Source organism: Erpetoichthys calabaricus, chromosome 15 (genome assembly GCF_900747795.2).
Source record: "Erpetoichthys calabaricus chromosome 15, fErpCal1.3, whole genome shotgun sequence".
Taxonomy (NCBI): Eukaryota; Metazoa; Chordata; class Cladistia; order Polypteriformes; family Polypteridae; genus Erpetoichthys; species Erpetoichthys calabaricus.
This window is the reverse complement of record NC_041408.2, coordinates 8,853,787-8,876,806: the sequence shown is the minus strand read 5'-3', so window position 1 is coordinate 8,876,806 and position 23,020 is coordinate 8,853,787. Positions and strand designations below refer to the sequence as shown.

The following is a 23,020-nucleotide window of genomic DNA, read 5'->3' as shown; positions in this document are numbered from 1 at the left end:
AGAGCTTTGACAGATTTGATTGAAATTTGATGATGCTATAGAAAAATGAAAATTAGCGGACACTTTGTCAATACATTTTTAATTATGCTATAATAGGCAGCTGTGAGAGAGTGCTTTATACAAATGAAGGTACCTACGGCACAGATTCAGTTTTGGAAGTAAAGTGGCTTATCCAACATACACATAGCGCAAGTCAATGAATTGATCGGGCCGGTGGGCCACCTACATGGGAACCTTGTGCCGACTCCCATACCAAATGCCATATAACAGAGGCGTAAGGATTTTCCTGCTTCACTGCTAACGTTAACACTGAGGTCTGTGGTAGTTACTTAGAATTCAACATGTCCTGGACAGGTAGCACAGCTAAGCTAAATGTTAATGTCTGTCTGTTTCTCAAAGGATTACACACACACTAATGGGGCTAAAACCTTGATCTTGGTCTTTAATTGAAATGTTATAACCGGATATATTCAGGGAATGTAAAAGATATTTGGTAGTGGCAACCTGGTGGGCGTAAAAGATTATGAGAAATAAAGCATGGCCCCTGCAAGCACATCATCCAATTTATTAAAAGATACAGTCATATGAAAATGTTTGGTATCCCCTCTCAGCCTGCATAATAATTGACTCTCCTTTCAACAATAAAGATAACAGTGGTCTGTCTTTCATTTCCTAGGATCATCTGAGTACTGCGGTGTTTTCCGAGCAAAGATTTTTAGTGACGCAGTATTTAGTTGTATGAAATTAAATCAAATGTGACAAACTGGCTGTGCACAAATGTGGGTCCCGTTGTCATTGTGCTGATTTGAATGCCTGTCACTGCTCAATGCTGATTGGTTGGATGAGCTTGTTAAGCCTTGAACTTCAAAGACAGGTGTGTCCACTCATGAGATATAAAGGTATTTAAGGTGGTCAATTACAAGTTGTGCTTCCTTCCCTTTGACTCTTCTCTGAAGAGTGACAGCATGGGATCCTCAAAGCAACTCTCCAGAGATCTGAAAACAAAGATTGTCGAGTCTCCTGGTGTAGGGGAAGGCAACAAAAAGCCATCTCAGAGGTTTAAACTGTCAGTTTCAACTGTAAGGAATGGAATCAGGAAATGGAAGGCCACAGGCACAGTTGCTGTTAAACCCAGCAGGTCTGGCAGGCCGAGAAAAATACAGGAGCGGCATATGTGCAGGATTGTGAGAATGGTGACAGACAACCCACAGATCACCTCCAAAGACCTGCAGATGGTGTATCTGGACATCATTCTACAATTCAGCGCAATTTACACAAAGGACATCTGTATAGCAGGGTGATGAGAAAGAAGCCCTTTCTGCACTCACGCCACAAACAGTCACTTGTTGTATGCCAATGCTCATTTAGACAAGTCAGATTCATTTGGGAACAAAGTGCTTTGGACTGATGAGACACAAATTGAGTTATTTGGTCAGAACAAAAAGCGCTTTGCATGGCGGAAGAAGAACACCGCATTCCAAGACAAACACCTGCTACCTACTGTCAATTGTGGTGGAGGTTCCATCATGCTGTGGGGCTGTGTGGCTAGTTCAGGGACTGGGGCCCTTGTTAAAGTCGAGGGTCAGATGAATTCAATCCAATATCAACAAATTCTTCAGGATAATGTTCAAGCATCAGTCACAAAGTTGAAGTTACGCAGGGGTTGGATATTCCAACGAGACAATGACCCAAAACACAAAGGCATTCATGCAGAGGGAGAAGTAGAATGTTCTGGAATGGCCGTCACAGTTCCCTGACTTGAATATCATCGACAATCTATGGGATGATTTGAAGCAGGCTGCCCATCAAATTGAACTGAACTGGAGAGATTTTGTATGAAGAATGGACAACAATACCTCCATCCAGAATCAGACACTCATCAGAGGCTATAGGAGGACAACGTCTAGAGGACAAAAGGAGGCTCAACTAAGTATTGATGTCATATCTCTGTTGGGGTGCCCACATTTATGCACCTGTCTAATTTTGTTATGATGCATATTGCATATTTTCTGTTAATCCAATAAACTTAATGTCACTGCTAAAATCCTACTGTTTCCATAAGGCATGTCAGATATTAAAAGGAAGTTGCTACTCTGAAAGCTCAGCTAATGAGAAACAAAAATCCAAAGAATTAAGAGGGGTCCCCAAACTTTTTCATATGACTGTAAGTGTTTGAGTGTCTGCCCGGTTGCCATGTCTCTTTTATTCCTAAAGACAGCACATCAAAAACATTATCAGCAATAAAATGAATTGCATGTGTGATTTCAATAGATGGGAGAATTACTAACATTAACACTGCTTTTACAAAGCACACACCAAATAGCACATAACAGAAACATTTGTCATTCCAACAGAGGGTGCACCAAACATTTGTAGTAATAATATGTACTGCATTTGTTATTCCAACAGATGATCCATAACAAACATGAACACTGGTTTTACGGATCTCATATCAAACAGCATATAACAGAAATATGCATTGCATTTGTCAATCCAGCACATGATACATCACAAACATTAACACTGGATATACGGATCTCATACCAAATGGCATACAACAGAAATATGCATTGCATTTGTTATTCCAACAGATGATGCTTAACAAACATTAACAATATTTTTACAAATCCTATACCAAATGGCATATAATTGAGATATGTGCATTGCATTTGTCATTCCAGCAAATTACAAATACATCACAAACATTTGTAGTAATAATATGCATTGCATTTTTTCATTAGGACACATTGTGCACCACAAACATTTACGAATCCCATACCAAATGACATATACAGTAACTCAGACATACGCACTGCGTAGTGTACTGCAAATGTTAACGCTGAGGTCTACTAGATTTCAACCCGTCTTACACGGGAAGCACAGCTAGTTTTAAATAAGACCGTGAATGCTTTAAATGTACAATTTTACCGAAGTACTACTGTGTTGTTACCACTTGCGTTATATGGGCAGACAAAACGTTTACCGTGGGTTAATCCAAGATTACTACATATAATGTAGAACTGATGTGGGGCCATTCATTTATTCTCCAACACGGTCATTCTGCTCTTAATAAGCAATATCTTGGTTACACAAACTGTTTGTTAATTACACACAATTCCTTGTTCTTTTTCCCCAAACGATTTACAACAATCTCTCCGTTTAAAAATGCCTTGCTCGGCTTCCTGCACTGACCTAGCAAACACAGGAAGGATAACAGCGCCAAGGATTTTCAAACATTTTATATAGCGCTGCTTAACCACAATTATCATGGGGTGATGCACAGATTACAAGAATGCAAAGTAACATAAAAATGACAAGGTCATACAAAAATACAAAATAATACGGAAATCAGAAAAAGGATGGACGGAATAGTAAATGATGACTGCACTGTGGGCACGTGACACTTCTGCGTTAGCGTCAAACGAGTTTATCTAAAGAAATACGGTGCGTGAACACAGCAGGCTCGTAAATACACATACGCGGTCTAATGCTTTACTAGCCACCTTCAATATTCGCAGTTTAGTGTCTCCTAACTCAAAAAAAACAAGGAAATATTATCATTAACGGGCGCTAATATCGTACTCACCTTTCCTTCCCCTGAAAGTCAACGCAGTCAGTGAGTCGCAGCGAGCCGCACGCACACATACTTAAAAAACGCAACCTGCGCTGTCGAGCGGGCGATTGGTCGTCTCCGGCAAAGAAGTGGCCAATCGAGGAGCGAGGAGGGGTGAAATGAGCCAATCAGAACGACGCGTGCGCATATTTGGATTCGTGACTGTGCCCTAGTACGAGTTTAAAAAAAAAACGGACGTGTTGGTGTTGAACTTGTGATGGGGCTTTAGAGAATTAATAAAAAGAAAATATTGCAAAATTGACAGCGGAAGAAAATCGAGGAAGTGGCGGTGTCAGTGTCGGTGTAAGTAAACGAAGATTAAACGTTGCCGTTCAGGTTCTAGACAACTAACAGCGTAGAACTGAGCATGCTGGCAGAATTGTAGGCACGGCGTCTCCCGTTTATCGTACACAAGTTTGTTATTTTTTTTTTTTCTTTTTTGCGATCGCTTGATTTATTTCGGTGGTATTTTTCGCAACGTAAAGCAGCCCCCTACTGTATCATGCATTGAATTTACGATGATCCGAACGTGAGGCTTTCTAAGTGCCGGGGAAATTCTCATTGACCTCTTTTTGTAAAATGTCGGTGTTGGGGCCATAATGTTAAAAAAAGTGACTTGTCCGCTCTTTAAGTTGTCCTTCCGCCCTCATTGAGTTTTCACGAAATGTTGGGGTTATGTAAAACACGAAACGAGTGATCCATCGCAAGGCCCGTGGCCGCACCTGTACCTTTAAAGATCACTGGAGCCGAATCAGGGTTTTTTTTTTTTTTTTTTCTCGATGTGGATTGCCCCCTTTTCAGGCCTGCTCGTAGGAGTAGATGTGTAAGCATTTTATTAATTTTCCCAATTTTAGGAAACCACTCCAATCTTCACCAGGATTTTGGAGAGCTCCCGATCTGTCTTTTCTTCTGGTGCCGTCCTTCTGACTGGAGTTTGGCTATCATTAGGGGCTTATTCAACTTTGGAAACTCTTGAATGTAATGTGATTACAGAGCCAAGATGTTCACCACCACCTTCAAGGTCTCCTCTTTGTATCTTTTAAATTCCATCAGCTGGTATTTCTTTGCATATCATTTCACCCCAGATATTCAAGTTTCTGCTTCTTGATGATGGGGCTCATTCATTCTTTCAAGGACCTTCCTCATCGTGTGCGCTTTCTGCTGGTAAAATCGTCAAGATCCTTCAGCACACCCACAACTTGAATGCTTCGATGCTTGCAACACCTAGTTTGTGGCAGTGGTCACAATTCCACACCATACAGAAGGATGGAGAAAACGTACTGTATGTGCCAGGAGCGTCAGAAATTACAGGTTAAAGATAGATAGATAGATAGATACTTTATTAATCCCGATGGGAAATTCACAAGGTTAAGGTGTCAGTCGTGTGAAAGTGCTTTCATTTTCATGAATGCTTGCCTGGCCTGCAAGCTGTGTTCTGCTTCATCATCAAGTATGCTTCTAAGATGCTTGTCGCTTACTCAAATGGTTGTCCAGCACACAGTTTGGTGTATTGGTGCTGACTAGATCTACCCAGAATGATCTGCACACGGTGGTCTTTAGAAACTGAAGAAGTAGTATGGGTGGGTCCAATGAATGGTGGCTCTGAGGCTAAGGATCTGCACTGGTATCCAGAAGGTTGCCGGTTCGAATCCCTGTTACAGCCAAAAGACATCCTGCTCTGCTGGGCCCTTGAGCAAGGCCCATTAACCTACACTAGCTCCTGTACAATGGCTGACCCAGTGCTCTGACCCCAAGGGATGTGCGAAAACTAACACATTCCTAATACAAGAAATTGTATAAGGCAAAATAAAGAACAAAAAACAAATAGAGAAAAAAGTGAAAGTGTTTTTTAGTTTCTCACTGTCTTGTTTGTATCCGGTGTGACTTGATAGCCCTTCTCATGTCTCATCACTCTGAGCACGATGCCCAGAATCCTCCTGTGAGGAGGTGAACAAAGACAGAGCAGATTTCACTTGCATGTTAGTGGATGTATAGAAAACATCAGAGGAGTAAATATTTCCTTTCATCCTTTTCTTAAAAGATTGGTTCCGTTTTGTTTTTACTTTCTCGTAAACAAAGTATAGGGAAAGTATTGTAATCATACAAAAATTCGATGTCGAGATTTTGATGAATGTCTGCATTTTCGACCTCCCTGACTTTCTCGTATATGAAGTACGGGGAAAGTATTGGAATCGTCCAAAAATTCAATTTCGAGATTTTGATGAATCTCATCGTTTTAGACCTCCCTGAGTCCGAAAAATACCATTTTTGGAAGCAAGTCTGTGTGTCCGAGTACACTTTCACTCGGGTCATCCAAGTTTTACATACAAGTATTAGATACAAAATGTAGATTTCTGTCAACTTTTGGGCTATTTTCGGTAACCTGAAGTGGTACTTTTACCTTTTTATAAAATGTATACATTTTTTTAATTTACCTTTTATTATCCATCCACCCATTTTCCAACCTGCTGAATCCGAACACAGGGTCACGGGGGGTCTGCTGGAGCCAATCCCAGCCAACACAGGGCACAAGGCAGGAACCAATCCCGGGCAGGGTGCCAACCCACCACAGGACACACACACACACACCAAGGCCAATTTAGAATCGCCAATCCACCTAACCGGCATGTCTTTGGACTGTGGGAGGAAACCGGAGCACCCGGAGGAAACCCATGCAGACATGGGGAGAACATGCAAACTCCACGCAGGGAGGACCCGGGAAGCGAACCCAGGTCACCCAACTGCGAGGCAGCAGCACTACCCACTGCGCCACCGTGCCGCCCACCTTTTATTACTATTTATTTATTTATTTTTTGTATCAGTATGCTGCTGCTGGAGTATGTGAATTTCCCCTTGGGATTAATAAAGTATCTATCTATTCATGTAGCTGCAGAGTCCGATTTATTCAACTTTACTTTATAATAATTGTTCAATATATTATTAGTTTGATTTGTTGTTTATGGTTCTTTAATGTACATAAAAATATAATCAGTTTACTCATCAGATATCCATCCTTATATGTATACGAGAAAGTCTAGGGGAGATCACTCGTGATTTTTATTTATTTTTTTATTTGTGGCTGGTAAAACGGGGCAAGCTGTCAAACTAGATGTGAAAGTTTGTCCTGTTTATGGCTACACTGTGAAATTGTGAATACTATGGAAAATTAGCCAGAGTCGTAACTGATTGTTGTTCTTTTGACCTCCTCTATCAAGCTGCAGTCTTCGGTGAGACGTTGTCAAGATGATGGACGCATTGACTGTTGTGACACAACTGAGAGACTTGGCGTCAAAGCCCCACAACCAAGAAAGTATTCTTCAAGATAAAGCATGTCTTTCAGGCCTGGTTTTATTCCTAGACCACCAAGACTTTCAGGTGGTGTACTGTGCCTTGCAGGTATGTGCATATTAAATGTGACAGGATTCTGTGGATGGTGCTGTTTTTTTTTTGTTTTTTTTTTTTTAATTTAATATACTTTGTTAATCCCCAGGGCGGCACGGTGGCGCAGTGGGTAGCGCTGCTGCCTCGCAGTTAGGAAACCCGGGTTCACTTCCCAGGTCCTCCCTGTGTGGAGTTTGCATGTTCTCTCCGTTTCTGCGTGGGTTTCCTCCCACAGTCCAAAGACATGCAGGTTAGGTGTATTGGCAATTCTAAATTGGCCCTAGTGTGTGTGTGTGGGTTTGTGTTTGTGTGTGTCCTGTGGTGGGCTGGCACCCTGCCCGGTGGTTTGTTTCCTGCCTTGCACCCTGTGTTGGCTGGGATTGGCTCCAGCAGACCCCCATGACCCCGTAGTTCGGATATAACGGGTTGGATAATGGATGGATGGATGTTAATAAATTGTCTTTTCACATGACATTTGTGGGTTCAGAGTTTATAGATGTAAAAGAAAATATTTTTGAGATGTCGGTAAGAAATGGTCAAGCACCAGATTATATAGATCTAGATAGCTGTCTGTCTATCTAATCCTGCCAACTACGCTATCTATCATATAGTGCCTTTCATATGTCTGTCTATCTAACTTACTCTCTGTATCTTAAAAACAGAATTTTTAATTTTTCTTTTCTGCATCGAAAGGCATGAAGAGTCAACCATCACATTATTTTCATGAGATAAATATTTTGAGTCCTAAGCATTCTTGGAATAGCACTTGTAAAATATGTGAGAATGCATATGTCAGCTGTGATATTGAAGCTTTTGTTCGTTCTTGTGTTTTGAATTTTTTTTATATATATATTTTTTTTAATAAACTTCTGTCACTGGGTGGAATTAATTTAAGTGCTGGATTAACTGGAAAAATATCCTAACCTTAGGAAAAGTTCAGTATATAAGGGGGAAGAAAGTCCGTGCATGCATTTTCCAGTCCACTTAAAGGAGTACACCACCCAAAAATGATTTCTTTGTTACTTTATCCTGTGTAGTGGTATTTGGGGGGGGGGGGGGGTTGGGGGGGTTCGAATCTCAAGCTTTCATGTGACTGGAAAGAAAACTTTATCACATAACAGAACTTGGTGGTCACCAGTTCTGTACAACGACAAATGATGTGAAAAGTCTTGTGTGATGTCACATAATCTTCATGTCATTTATCCAGGGTAAGACGCAGACGCTTATTTTGCCAAACTATCAAATGGTTACTTCTGTAAAAATTGCCACACATCATACATGGAGAAACACATTCCCATAATACTGCACTTTTGAATTGAAAATGAGACTCTTGACCAATGAATGAGGAGGAGAATATTTGGATTACGTTTTTGTCGTAACACTTCTCCTTTTAAGTGCTGTGCCTTTTACCACAGTAGGGCAGGAGGTACACACTCACGTATTTGAGGATGAAGTCATGTTAGAATACAATAAGTGCATCTTTAACGAACCAAAAATATACTGCATGCTTTAGTCTAACAGAGATGATGCGGCCTACTTAATATCATTTCTTTACCAGGCGCTCAGATACCTGGCTGAGTTTCATTCTAGCCGAGAACAAATGAAAAACGAATTGGGAATGATGGTGAGCCTAGAGAAGCTGACTGAACAGTAAGTTTTATGTTTTGTGATACTTGTACTTTTTTGCATATGTTTTTCAATAGCCATTTCAATTTTGGTATGTCACTGACTGCTTAAATATAATGTTGCTGTTTATCTTCTGATTTTTGTATTCTCAGAACTGACACCATTGAGGAAATTCCATTATTAGCAAAGGAAGTGTACAATATTTTAAATTCACCTACTGCTGACTCTCTCAGAACCCCAGAGCCCCCCAAAAGGAAGATGAAGCAGCATTTTTTCATTAACAGCTCAAACAAGAAGGCCAAGTCCATTACACTTCATATCCAAGGACTGGATGACAAAGTAAGCTTTTTTTTTTTTCTTCTTCTTCTCCTCCTCCTTCTTCTTGCATGTTACTGTGCTTCACACGCAGGCCTGATGTTAGCGATGATCACCGGGTCACATCACTTGTGGAAATTCTCAGATGATTCTACACTTCTGGGGTGTATTGATGAAGGCAGGAACTCCCAAACTCAGTTGTGGGGACCCACTGTGCCTGTAGGTTTTTGTTCCAACCAGCTTCATAATCCGTGACAACAATTTTCTAACACTGATCAAATTTAATTGGCTGGTTGTGTGTGTGTGTGTTTCCCCCCCCCCTCTCCTCCTCTAATTCTATACTAGCTGAAATACCCAGCGTTGCCCGCGAGGAAAATAGTGTTTTTTATATAAAATTGTTTGAGAAAAATATATAATACAACTTTAAAAATTAACAAACAATGAAGACTCACTAGTGTGCTTGTCTTACGGTCTTGTATGTATGTTACCATCCAGTTGACACTTGGAACCGGCCAACTGTATTTAATATCAAAAGCAACGGGGGCACTCAAACATAAAGAAGGCTGGCAGTCACTGCCAGTTCGCCCTCTGGTGGTTGTTCCAAGTGTTAGCTGGATGATAACATGCATACAAGACCGTAAGATCACCCCCCACCCTACCCAGCAGGGGGTGGGTTAGGGCTGATTTCACCCTACGGTGTTTGGAGTTGACCAATGAGAGACTTGTACCAAGTTTTGTGAAAATCACTGCAGCTGTTCAGATGTGATGCTGGAACATACATGCATACTGTACATACACACACTGACTTTTATTAATATATATATATATATATGGCCATCCCTGACACAGACAGACGCAGGGCTTTTATTTTATTTTTGTTTTTCTGCTCTCGTGGAGAACATCTTCTCCGTTCCCATGAGTACACAACACCATCCTACAAGCACAGTACCACACAATTCTTTTCATTCTCTTTTCTTTCTCCACTACTCCTCTCCAGCAAGCTTCTTCTCCCAACTCTGGCTCCCGGAGTGGTGGCTGCTGGCTCCTTTTATAATGTACCCGGAAGTGCTCCAGGTGCTTGAAGACTTAATTCTGGCAGTACTTCCAGGTGTGGCGGAACAGCTGCTCTGCAGGGCTTGGCAGCAGCTACGGCACCCACTGGTGGCTCCCATGAAGCCTTGTGGGAGTCCTAGGCATTGCTGCAACCCAGGAGGGGTGCCATCTAGTGTCCTGGGAGGAGGTACTATTCTGACCAGGCTTGCTCCCCTGATCCATACAGTGAAGAGGTGTCCTGGCCGTCTGTGATTATCTATCTATCTATCTCTATCTATCTATCTATATCTATATATATATATATATATATATATATATATATATATATATATATATATATATATATATATATATATATATATATATATATATATATATATATATATTATTTGTAGTCTGAGTCTTGATGACCTCAATTGTCTGGGCGGTTACCTACCAGGTAACGCTTGTGGTTGGTCTGCCATTTGGTAAACATCCACCACGGTGTCCTCTTTCAGTTGCGAGAAGCAGATCATGGAATGTTGCACAGTTTACTGTCAAATAATGCAAAGAGTACGCAACACGTGTTTCGTCGAGACTCAGACTATGAATGTAATTGCTCTGGACCTACAGGCTGTCAAATAAACTAACCACATGCCATGGCGCAGCGTAAAGGGGCTTCGTTTCCGATGCTGATGTCCGAGGCTCAATCCCCGAGAGGGGAGCAGTAGAGTGTGTACGCCTGATAAGCCCAAATGAGGGCAAAACACGTGTTGCGTACTCTTTGCATTAATTGACAGTAAACTATGCTATATATATATATATATATATATATATATATATATATATATACACTGTGTATGTATATAGATAGATTCAGAAAAGCACTGCAGCATGATTTTTTTTTTTTTATACATTTTAGAAGTTTCTAATTTGCTATAGATTTGGTTTTTTTTGCCAATTTCATTAGATTTTACCCTCTGTGCAGTTTGCTTCACTCATTGTATCTTAATAATGACAATTAAAAACGAGCAGAGCAGACACCCAGGAAAACACTGAATCATGAAAGGCTGCAACTACTTTAGCATCAGACCCACTAATTAGAAAATAATAGATTAAACAATTAGAGCACCTGGAAAAGTAGAATGAGAATGTTAAAAAGGAAGAAAAATGCACCCTTAGTTTTTAGTTTCTATAATGTTCCCAAAACACAGAATCTGGGAAATAACAGTTCACTGAATTAGCCCAGAAGTCCAATTAAAAACAGAAGCTGGTTGGAACAAAAACTGCAGCCACAGGGGGTCCCCAGGACCATGTTTGGATAAGGGAGGGGGGGGGGGGGGGGGTGAGACGGAGGAGAGGAATCCAATTGAAAAATTTTGTTCCTTGGTGCAAAGAAAACTGTGTGTGCCTTTTTAACATTATAACAACAAGGAATTGGTAATTGACTTTCGCTGTTCCAAAGAGCCTCTACACCTGGCCAGTATTCAGGGATTGGGTGCAGAGCCGGTCCACTCCTACAAGTATTTAGGGGGTCTGCTTGGACTGGTCTTGTAACACAGAGAAACTATACAAGAAAGGGCAGAGCAGGCTCTTTTTCCTCAGAAGACTACTAGAGTAGTGTGTGGTGTGTGTTATCTTTTTTCTACAACATGGTATGCTGGGCTGGTGAAGTCACCTCAACGAGAGGCCCACCGAGTCAACAAGCTGAATAGAATGGGCAGGCTCTGTTATGGGGCACACTCTGGACATAATCGTAGCAAAGGAGAGAATTAACACAAAACTGAGTGGCGTTATGAACTGCGCTGCACATCCTCTCTCTGACACACCAACACTGAGGTCTTTCAGCCAACAAATTTTGTTAAAACTTTTATAATCGTTTCAATTTTCTTGCTTTATAATCATTCCATTGTGTGTTCAAAGCAAAGTGTGTGTATATTTATTTACTTATCTATTTATTTAAAGAGCTTTTTTCACTGTGGACAAATTAAAGTTCTGTCTATCTGAACAGCCTTTCTCAGCCTAATAGAACTTTACAGGAGCAGAAGAGAGACAGAAATCGAATTTCCCCCTTGGGGACAAATAATGTCTGTCCATCTAATTAAAAAAAAAAAAAAAAAAAATATATGATGAGAGGGCAAAAATCTCTTGGTTGAGCTGACAAGTGGTGTATGTGGCACACTTTCCTGCCATTTCTGTAGCCCAACTGTCCCATTCACAGGACTTGGTGTACCTGAGCTGCCGTGTCCCTACTTTCAGATCGCCAAAGGTGTTCCATTTGTAGTTTTGTCCGGTATATCTATACTCGCAAAAATAGGCGATTTATAATAAAATGGTACTCTAAGTGATTTTTGTGATCAACAACTCAAAAAAAAAAAAAAAAGTTGTGGAAGGAGAATCTTTGTTGTTTGGTGTTATCATGCAAAGTCCAGATGTTTATGCTCCATGTCTTTTTTGAGTTTTGACCAGACATTCGACTATTGCATTTATCTAAGATGGTTGGTGGGGGGGGAAGGAAGCATTTCAATTCTGATTTGTGCCGTGTTGAGGAGCAAACTAATTCATGCCTGGTTTTCTTCTCCTTTCTCCCCCTTCTATCTTTGACCTGTAGAATCATCGAGGTCTTTGTGAAGAAGCCTTGTTAAAGGTCAAGGGTGTGATCAGCTTTACTTTTCAAATGGCTCTTAAAAGATGCACTGTGCGGATTCGATCAGATCTGCCAACAGAGGTGAGTTCCTCTCCCCTTTTTTTGAACAGTACCTGCTTGTCCTCACACCTGTCTGTATTGACAATAAAATGTTGTACATGGATTCACAGTAAGGAGATGGAGGATCCCATCCCAGCATGGAGTTTTCATGTTCTCCGTGTCTGAGTGGGTTTCCTCCTACAGTCCAGAGGTGGACTGGCAACACTAAATTGTGTGTGTGTTTTGACCCTGTGAAGGACTGGCCTTGTGCCCTGCACTTGCTGGGTTGGGTTCCAGCCCCCTGTGATCCTGCTTGATATTAAGTGCCCTTAGAAGAAGATGGTAGTGGTGTGTAGTATCTATTATTTGATATGATAGGGTAAGAATTGCATTCACAATAATATTTTATTTCTAGAAATTTAGAGTTCTGGTTTGCTGTGTTTTTAATGGGATGGTTTGGTTTGTCGGTGAGCATTTTACAAATTCTCCTCTTTCAGACAGAAAACTTGAATTAAAAATAAGTTATGCTTCTATAAATGAAAGGACATAACAATTTTTACTTTGAAAATAGCTAAACACAATCGGCTGTTTTTAATAAAAAAAAAAAAAAAACAAAATGAAGGAAAGGACCTGATGATTCAGGGTGGCATGGTGCTGTGGCACTGCTGCCTCGCTGTAACGAGATCCAGCTTTTCTCCCACGGTCCAAAGACATGCAGGTTAGGTGAATTGGTCTTTATCATTTGGCCCATGTGTGTCCTGCGATGGACTGATGTCCTGCCCAGGGTTTGTTCCTGCCTTGTGTCCTTTGCTAGCTGGGATTGGCTTCAGCAGACCCCTGTGCAGGACTAGGCAGGGTAGAAAATGACTGACTGTGTTATCTAAAATTGGGGGGGAAAAAATCAAATTCTCACTTAGAGGATCTGTACAAAAATTTTTCAAAACCTGGCAGGATCTGATCAAATAAGTATTTTTTTTATTGACTTTTATTAAACTCTTAACATTCCATACAAATAGTTTTACAAAAAAAAAGAGGTTCAAAACAAATCAACCTCCCCCCCCCCCCCCATAAATATCATTTTAGAATAAACATTTAAACTGAGGAAGCAGATTCTCTCCCCTTTTTTTTTTTTTCTATTTTTATTCCTCTATTTATTTACATATTTTTTTTGTACTGTTATTAAAGTGCTACTCTGCTGACCATAGCTCTTTCTCATGGGGTGGGGGGGCGATTTGTTTCAAACAAGTTTTGTTAAACTTGACTTGCATGTATGGAATTTTTTTTTTGAGTTTAATAAAATTAAAAAAAAAAAATGTTGTACATGGCGGGAAAATTGCACATTTTCTATATTTGTATATATGGATTCCTTTTATGTACATAGTGTAACTGTTTTTGTGCATTCATCATTTATATAGAAAAAAAACGGATTTAAGGGCTGCGTCCAAACTTTTCTAACGCGAAAGGGGAATACAAGCAAATTAGTATCGGAATAGAATAGCAACACAGCTACACATGCGAGTCCTTCATCCATCATAACAAAAAGCTTTACTCTTTATTTTTAGTGTTTGGGGGAAGCCATTGCAGCAACCAAAGTGCTAAAAGCGCACCAAGTTGTGAAAAACGAAACTGGAGAAGAGGTAAAAGAATATAAATTAGGCAAGATTTTTTTTTTTTTTTCCTACCCATTTTTAGTTACAGTAAACCGGTCTTTTTGATTTTTAGGTTTATGTTCCATTTGGACCTGCGCATGCTATTATTGAGGAAAACTCTTTCTTACCAGATTATTTGCCTGAGGAAGAGAGCCCAGAAAAAGAGGTCACCACTGCCCTCGCACGCACTGGGGCCAAGCAAGAGGGTGCCGGCGGTGGCGGGTGGCTGAATGCCGCTACCAACTTTCTGACTAAAACGTTTTACTGGTGAAATTTGGCAAGATTTCTGTGTACAGGTGATAAATGCACTTCCTTTTAATGTGTATAGTGTTGTGCGTCTGTCTGTAGTGTTCCTCACTACGTGAGGTCATTTTGTGTAAATATTTTCAGTAACCACTTGTGAAAAAAAATAAAATCTAAAGTGATATTTCTTCATTTGTATCGTTTTTTTTTGTGTTCAAGAGAACAGTACAGTACCCTGTTGAACCTCAGAGTCGCTCCATCTAATGGATTTACGACTTAAGCAGTGCAGGCAAATGAAGCCAACAGTTCCGTTTGGGTTTTTTCTGCACATTTGTCGTGGACACAGTGTTGTTTCTAATTTAAGATGCCTCCCAGTATTGTTCATTCTACTTGCAGCACAAGGCCCGTTCTACAAGTCTCTTCTTGCTATCTTTCTTGGGCTGACTGTGTTCTCTCTCCCCAGGACTTTCTGATGATGTTCACCTCTGATTGCAGGCTTGGTCTAACTCTTAGTTTTCCTTTGGGAATTCCAATGCAAGGCATGACCTCTAATGTTGCTCTGTATTACAGTTAAAAGTCTGAAGTTTCCATCCACTTCAGGTGAATTCTTTAAAACTCACTTTCTACACCCTCCACAGATTTTATACTAACAAACTATTATATAATTTATCATATCAGTTAAGATGTCCACTTTGTGCAGGCAAATATAATTCTTTCCACCAAAGTTCACAGACCTCTTATCGCAATGCCAGTGGGTCAGAAGTTTAAATACTTTAATTTATAGGCATTGCTACCAAATATTATTTAATGTGTGTTAATTATTTAAACTGTTTTGGGTCACCTTCCAATACGTTTCTGGAGTTTTGGCCCAGTTCTCTGGACTGAACTGGTGTATAACTGGTACAGGTTCATAGGCCTCTTTGCTCCCACAAGCTTTTTCAATCAGATTGAGGTCACAGCTTTGTATAACGGCCACTCCAGTACCTCGACCGACTTGTACTTTAAGCCATTTTGCCATAACGTTGGAGGTTGATTTGGGGTCGCTTGTCCATTTGCGACTGAGCTTCTACTTCTGTGCGGAAGTCTCAAGATGTTTCTGTAGTAGGTCTCCATCATTTCTATTTTGTGAAGTGCACCAGTCCCTCAAACAGCAAAACACCCCACAGAATGACGCTCCCCTATGCCTGAATATTGTTCTTTATGTCCAAACATAACAGTGGTCATTATGGCCAAATGGTTTGTTCTTGGGTTCATCAGAGCAGTGGACATTTCTCCAGAAAAGTATGAGCTTTGTTCCCATGTCCCACTGCAGTCGGTCATTTTTATGGTGTCTTTGGAGCAGTGGCTTCTTATTGGCCGAGCAGCCTTTCAGGTTATGTTTATTCATTTTAGTGTGGAGAGAGAGAATGGTCTATATGTTCCCTCCAACATTTTCACAAGGTCTTTTAGGACTGATTTGCACTTTTTGTGCCCAAGTATTTGTTTCTAGGAGATAGAATGCATCTCCATCCTGTGTGGTATGAGGGCTGGGTGGCCCCATAGCATTTATACTTGCATATTATTGTTTGTACAGATTAATATGGAACCTTCAGATGTTTGGAAATTTGTTCACAAGGATGAACCACATTTGAGGAGGTCCACAATTGTTCATTTAACTCCATTTAGACTAACTGGCTATCAGAAGCTAATTGCCTAAAGGCTTGGAATTTTGTAAGCCATTTAAAGGTGAAGTTCACAAAGTGTTTAGAAACTTGTGATCATATGCAAAATTCAGTTTATTAGTATAAAAACTAAACTATACCTGTCAGGGAGAGTTTGTTGAAGCTCACTTTACCAAAGCACAAGGAAACTGCAAATGTGCGTGTGTGTGTAAGCTTACTTCTGTACACATCAGTATACAATTTATGCTTCCCCCAGACTGACTATGGCAGCCATGTTCCACTTGAGAAACCAATCACGTTTTAACTGTGGACACAGGGGTATGGTTAACCCAGGACAAGACCAGCCCTGTCTAATTTGGATTAAAGTACACCAGTTTTAAACACCCGTTATTGATACACCCTTTTGTAACTAGTGCTGCTTTTAATAGCTTCCACCCATGAGGAGTAAAATGGTACATACAATTTCACAAAGTTGAAACTGGAATTTGCTTAGTGTGTTTTCATAATTGGGGTAATCACTTACAAGAGTGTTTTGGGGTTAATAAAGGGGGTGGAAAACCAGCTCTATTCTTCCTTTGATACAGATCCCCATCTCCTTTACTGCCGAATGTGTTATGTCCCCAAATTCATTTTCATCAGAGGAGAGCTGTGTGTTATTTAAATGTATTGCACTGCATATTTTCCTTTCCACAGAAAACTTGGTAGTTGGCAAGTCCCAACCCTCAATTACCAAACTTGGCACAAATCTCTCACTCTCAACCCTGCCATGGAGGATGGCGAGAGAACAAACAGCTGACCTCAGAATTTGCTGCAGTGCAGCTAGGCTCTCTACAGCATTGTTTAAATACAATCACAAACATGTCTGGTGAAGGTCAGAAGTAGATATTTAGTTACATCACTGCATTTGCCTGATTCACCAGTTGTGAAGACCTCTGCTCAGGCCATGTTGAACTTTCATCTGCATCAGCTGCAGCCCGTTTTGCTCATGCGCCTGTCACATGACATGACATAAAAGGATAAGGGCAGCGTTTGCAGTTATTTTTTCACAATTGGGGTACAAATTCATCTGCAATAAAAACATTTTCCTAACTGATACTGAGAACTAAGAAATTCCTGTTCATAGTGACCTGTATGGGTAAGTCATAAGTATGGAACACACATCAGAACCTGCCATTCAACTCACATCAAGATACCCCGTAGGGTAATAGGGCTAATTGTGGGACTCACCTTTGTGTGCCACCGAGATGTAAATGGAGCAAACAGGAGGCCAAAATTTATCATGGTCTGCTGTAAAAGCTATTCTACCTTAATCCCCATTAAACAAAGAATGCAAAGCACAACCCCATTCTTAAAGTATAAAAATGCTGACAACCTACGACCACCTAGTACTGGGTTATATATAAATAAATGGACTTGAACCTTGTGATTTTACTTAACTGGCATTGCACAAATGAGAATGGCCAATTGCCAGATTTTGCTCTGCTTGCATCTTATATTTTCTGTCCGATTAACTCATTCATGGCAAAGCAACAGGCAGTGATGGCATTCCTGCAAAAGTAATTTAGTGGTACAGAGTGATCTTCACACTCTGCCCTTCCACTGTTGGGAGGAGGGTTCAGTTCCCCAAGACATCAAGATACAAACATCACGGTGTTTTTTTTGTTTTTTTTTTTTTATATAAAGTGTAGTGACCACAACAATTAAGGAGGCACAGCCCTGCTCCACATCGATGGCAAGCCATTTGCTTGCAGGCACAAGCAGAGTGTGTCTTCCAGTTGGTTTCAGGGCAGAGAGATCCACAATCAACATGATCTTCTCAGTCAGGCAGCTACAAGAGAAGACTGAAGAACGTTGCCTTCATCGACTTGACCAAGAATTGAGACATAGTCTGCAAAGAGGCCTCTTCGCACTCCTCCACCTCTTTTCACAACAGCATGCAGGGGACAGCACCATACATCAGATCATTTTCAGGGGCACTCCCCTTTCCAAAGCACAGTGAAGCAGGGCTTCAGGATTTTTGGCTCCTGCAAACAGTCATAGGCCTTTAGGACATCTGATGATGGAATGTACCTACATGCTAGGTCCAACAGCACGCTTTTCAGGCTTGCACGATTCAGGACACAGAACAAAGTGTGTCTGGTACCAAAAAAAAAAAAAAAAATGGAACAGATGCAACAGATGTGTCTACGACTGCAAGTGGACAATCATCTGGTTCAGCCACAGCTGATGATGCTTCACATTCAACAGAGTCCTTAACCGGGTGTATCTTGTCTATCCAGAAGGACAAGGCCATCAATTCATTCATTAAAATCTCATTTCTCCACCATCCCACCCACTTAATCCAGTTCTGGGTTACATGGGACCAGAGGTCATAATGGCAACTTCAAACAAGGCAAAAAACCAACCTTGGGTGAGGGCCAGCACATCACAGGGTACTCTATTGTGCACACATACTCTCATATGGACTAATCGATCTTTGGGAAGAAAAAACACAGAGCCCCACAATGAAAGTGCAAACTCCACATAAAAAGCACCTAAGTCAATAACTGGACCTTGGACTTATCGAGTAGCCACTCACCCATGAGTGCTTATGTTGACTGGGTGGATCGGCTAGGTGGACTCTTCTCTACCTCCTACAACTCTGCGCAATACTTGGGTTTTTAAAAATCAACTGGAAAACCTCTGCGATTAGTCCAGTCAAGTTACCCCCTCTGGACTGAAGAAAATTAAAGCAGAACCCGGTTTCCTAAATGACCATTTGTATGGTGGTCACCAATTTCATACAAACATCCCAGTAAAATGATCACTTTTAAAGATAACCAGTAATTACTGCGTATTTTGGGGGCAAGGGGTTACACTGATTAATAACTTCTCAAAATATTTGGCTGTGTGCTACACACCCACCGTTTTAGAAGTAAATAAACAGTTATTAATATTCCATGCAAAAAAAAAGAAAAACACCAACACAAATCAAACTTTGACATTTTTTAACATATTCCAAAATACACCAAATGTAACCACTTAAATGAAATGCTAAAAAAAAAAAAAAATTAAAAAAGTAACAACTGAAAAACAAGACTTAACAAGTGTTATGTGGAACAGTATAATCATAAGGTTACATACAACTGATGCTTGCTTTAGGATACCAACTGAAAGGGAAACATCTTGGAATATTCAACTTAAAACACCACTAAAATGCATAATTTTGTTTAACAAGTCACACGGAAAAACATCCAAGTGGCAGATATTCCAGGATTTCTTACTTCTTTGTAGTTATTCCTATCAAAGAGGGAAAAAAAAAAAAGGATTATAAAATTAAAATGTACAATTTGATTGTTTAAAAATAAAAAATACTAATGAACATAACTGTACTGACATGTGCTTAGATACAACATCAGAACTGACCAACTGTACCCTTACAATTTAAATTTGCCTTTCAGAAGTTTATCACACCATAGTTCCAACAAACTGGGTAAGTAGAGGCTCTTAAGTCTCCAGGAACTTAAAAAATTACAGAAATATTAAAATGATGTGAATAAACAGTGTATTACTCTGAAACTCAAAGTGGAGCTACAGAACAAAGTAAGGTGTAAGCAGTAGTGCAAGTTTAGCATGCAGGTGTTCGAGTATTTACTACATACAGTAATCCCTCCTCCATCGCGGGGGTTGCGTTCCAGAGCCACCCGCGAAATAAGAAAATCCGCGAAGTAGAAACCATATGTTTATATGGTTATTTTTATATTGTCATGCTTGGGTCACAGATTTGCGCAGAAACACAGGAGGTTGTAGAGAGACAGGAACGTTATTCAAACACTGCAAACAAACATTTGTCTCTTTTTCAAAAGTTTAAACTGTGCTCCATGACAAGACAGAGATGACAGTTCCGTCTCACAATTAAAAGAATGCAAACATATCTTCCTCTTCAAAGGAGCAAACAAATCAATAGGGCTGTTTGGCTTTTAAGTATGCTAAGCACCGCGGCACAAAGCTGTTGAAGGCGGCAGCTCACACCCCCTCTGTCAGGAGCAGAGAGAGAGAGAGACAGAGAAAAATCAATACGTGCCCTTTGAGCTTTTAAGTATGTGAAGCACTGTGCAGCATGTCGCTTCAGGAAGCAGCTGCACAGAAGGTAGCAACGTGAAGATAATCTTTCAGCATTTTTAGACGAGCGTCCGTATCGTCTAGGTGTGCAAACAGCCCCCCTGCTCAATCCCCCTACGTCAGGATCAGAGAAAGTCAGCGCAAGAGAGAGAGAGAGAGAAAAGTTGGGTAGCTTCTCAGCCATCTGCCAATAGCGTCCCTTGTATGAAATCAACTGGGCAAACCAACTGAGGAAGCATGTACCAGAAATTAAAAGACCCATTGTCCACAGAAATCCGCGAACCAGCAAAAAATCCGCGATATATATTTAAATATGCTTACATATAAAATCCGCGATGGAGTGAAGCCGCGAAAGGCGAAGCGCGATATAGCGAGGGATTACTGTATTTAAGTTCTCATTGAAAATATAAAATACTCTGCAAAATACAACACAAGGCCTAATTTTATAATTTCTACAGTAAACAATGTATTGCAATATTACCAGAAGCCCACTGTGTAAATCTAAGCAAATCACACCATTTGGTGCTTTTTGTTAAGCTATTCAGACCCCCTTAACAACATTTACCATGAAACCTGGAATACAAAATGAAGACTGACTTGTGACATTTTTACATATACACAGTTACAACTGTGCTAAAACTGATGCTTCCAAGAAGGAATTACTTTTTTTAAGCCACAAACAAAGGCAGTGTAACACAAGATAGTTAGAAATACATTTGCCTTATAAAACCGTGACCAGCTCTCCTATACTTTTTATGATTAGTTATAAATGTCTGCCTCGACTTATTCTTAAAGTCTAAAGCTAGTGAAAACTGAAAACGAACACCCTGTTGGCACCACACCAAGCAACCTAGGCTTAGGTAAAAGGAGTCATCAGTTTTAAGAACAGGAACATATAATATGCAGATACAATTTGGTTTATACTGGACATGGAAACATTACAGCACGACCACACTGAGTGCAAGGCCTGCACTCTAACATGCAAACAATTACACAGACGACCAATGCCTGGTCACTAACTAGAAGCACAACATGGTCAAGGCCTGAACTCGAGAGATACATTCTACAGTATGGATGTGAACAAAAATCATTTTAACATTTAGCGGATTTGAAGATGAAAACTTAAGTAAAAAAGGTGGTTTACGGGGAAAGTAAGACTTTTAATAGGGTTTCCTTGTCATAATCCACAGTGATACTAAAATATAAAATTGCACAACTAAATCAATAATTATGTGAAAGTCTTTTTGCCCCCATATTAAATAAGCAAATCTCGCATTCAGGACTGCACTTCTTAGTATCTGTGGATTAGTCTTTCACTGATCAAATACTTGAAGAGCATAGCTTCCTCTTAAAGAGGCCACTTCTTAGCGTGTATAAAATTAGATTTATTTGCATACTCCGTGCTAAATACTGTAAATAGGTCTTATCTAAATTTAATTAAGTTTGCCCCAAACCACTGTTCAATTTTTTTTTTTTTTTTTTTTTTAAGTTTATTCCCTTTAACAAACAGACTAACAGAATCTACAAACATCTTGCAAAAAAAAGTTATAAAAATGTTTTGGTTCTTGCTTTGCAGCTGCCTTCGACACCAATCCAGTGAAAGGGAAAAGCATCCCAATAACTAATAGGGAACACATGCTGCACATCTGAAACCGCACCTTCCAATAGTTATGTATAAACCAGCTGAATGAGCATAAAGCATAGAACAACAAGCAGAGTGGAATAACTACAAATTTAAGAAACATTTGGTAAGTGGGAATAACAACATTATGACTCACTGTGTCCAAAATACACTGTCATTATATTTAAAAAAAAAAAAAAAAAATCAAGGTTCAAGCCAAAACTTCATGATGAATGTATAGTCTAGGGCTTCAACAACTACTGAAAGTCTTCAATAATTTATAATGAAAATAGTTTCCAACAAATTGTATCATTAATCAGTTGCCTTGTAACTTATATACGTCACTTCACGGATCAAGAGTAAAGCTAGTTACATTATGAGATGTGACAGAGATAGAGGATGCAGGTACAATGGAGTCAGAAAATTAAAAGTATGGAGTCATCTCAGATAAGAAATACGTTTATTTTTTTTTTTTTTTTTTAAACAGATCTTAAACACTGGGCACAGGAGTACAATAGTGACGCGGAGGCACACGAAAATAAAATGCACCACAGCCACTTTGAATGTCACTTTATTTGTATTATTGGTCACTGGAATTATGTTTTAAGATTAAACTTGTTCAGTTTTACTGGTGGTTGCTCTAAAAATGTCCAGGTTGAAATGTGTCAAATGCTCTTAACACATACTTAACATAAGCGGTAGATCTGAGCTAAAATAAATATTCTTGGTTTATACTTTTTTTTTTTTTTTTTTAAATGAAACAGTTCCTTAAATATCGAGTTCTCAGGCCACATTACCTGGATGCCATTCTATAGCTTTTTCTTAAATTAAAATGTTACTGGACTACAGACGTAACGCCCAATTTGGGTGGATTTATAATTTTAAGACACCTTTATGACAAAACAGAATGATGAGTATTTTAACACAAACCAATATGACAAAAAAGGAAAATCAAAGACCTAATTAAAATAAATGTGAAAGAATATAAGATGTGCATGACTTAAATGTGTGACTAGAAGAAATATTTGCTTAAAACTGTAAAAAGGACAGTAATTATAAACACATAAGCCAAAACTTTACGAAAAGATTTCC

General features: G+C 39.8%; 3 protein-coding genes across 6 annotated transcripts in view; 1 reads left to right on the top strand and 2 right to left on the bottom strand.

Annotated features, from left to right (window-relative positions):
* mtfr2 (mitochondrial fission regulator 2) overlaps window positions 1-3,667 on the bottom strand; it is a 36,223-nt gene extending 32,556 nt beyond the window's left edge. The window contains exon 1 of the mRNA XM_051919656.1: window positions 3,587-3,667. The gene's annotated coding sequence lies outside the window, so the exon portion shown is untranslated. The remainder of the gene's footprint in view (window positions 1-3,586) is intronic.
* Window positions 3,668-3,755: 88 nt separating this feature from the next.
* armc1l (armadillo repeat containing 1, like) lies at window positions 3,756-14,696 on the top strand. Of its 3 annotated transcripts, none has more exons than XM_028820900.2 (7): window positions 3,757-3,904; window positions 6,829-7,009; window positions 8,553-8,644; window positions 8,773-8,959; window positions 12,579-12,695; window positions 14,216-14,290; window positions 14,376-14,696. In XM_028820900.2, the coding sequence occupies exons 2-7, from the start codon at window positions 6,857-6,859 to the stop codon at window positions 14,571-14,573; spliced, it is 822 nt and encodes a 273-aa protein (XP_028676733.2). In that variant the 5' UTR covers window positions 3,757-3,904; window positions 6,829-6,856; the 3' UTR covers window positions 14,574-14,696. The 3 variants fall into 3 exon arrangements, with proteins under 3 accessions (XP_051775265.1, XP_028676733.2, XP_028676734.2); XM_028820901.2 differs by having other exon boundaries at window positions 3,798-3,916; XM_051919305.1 differs by lacking the exon at window positions 14,216-14,290 and having other exon boundaries at window positions 3,756-3,904.
* Window positions 14,697-19,176: 4,480 nt separating this feature from the next.
* LOC114666066 (bcl-2-associated transcription factor 1-like) overlaps window positions 19,177-23,020 on the bottom strand; it is a 42,557-nt gene continuing 38,713 nt past the window's right edge. For both annotated transcript variants that reach the window (XM_028820797.2, XM_028820796.2), the window contains one exon: window positions 19,177-19,485. In XM_028820797.2, the coding sequence (XP_028676630.1) occupies window positions 19,480-19,485 (6 nt within the window). In that variant the 3' untranslated portion in view covers window positions 19,177-19,479. The remainder of the gene's footprint in view (window positions 19,486-23,020) is intronic.

What these genes read in the sequence shown, in the direction of transcription:
- armc1l (XM_028820900.2), top strand. Translation starts at nt 6,857, where the DNA reads ATGATGGACGCATTGACTGTTGTGACACAACTGAGAGACTTGGCGTCA. An exon ending in GATCAGATCTGCCAACAGAG is followed by an intron (nt 12,696 to 14,215) that starts GTGAGTTCCTCT and finishes CTTTATTTTTAG; the next exon opens with TGTTTGGGGGAAGCCATTGC. An exon ending in AAAACGAAACTGGAGAAGAG is followed by an intron (nt 14,291 to 14,375) that starts GTAAAAGAATAT and finishes TTTGATTTTTAG; the next exon opens with GTTTATGTTCCATTTGGACC.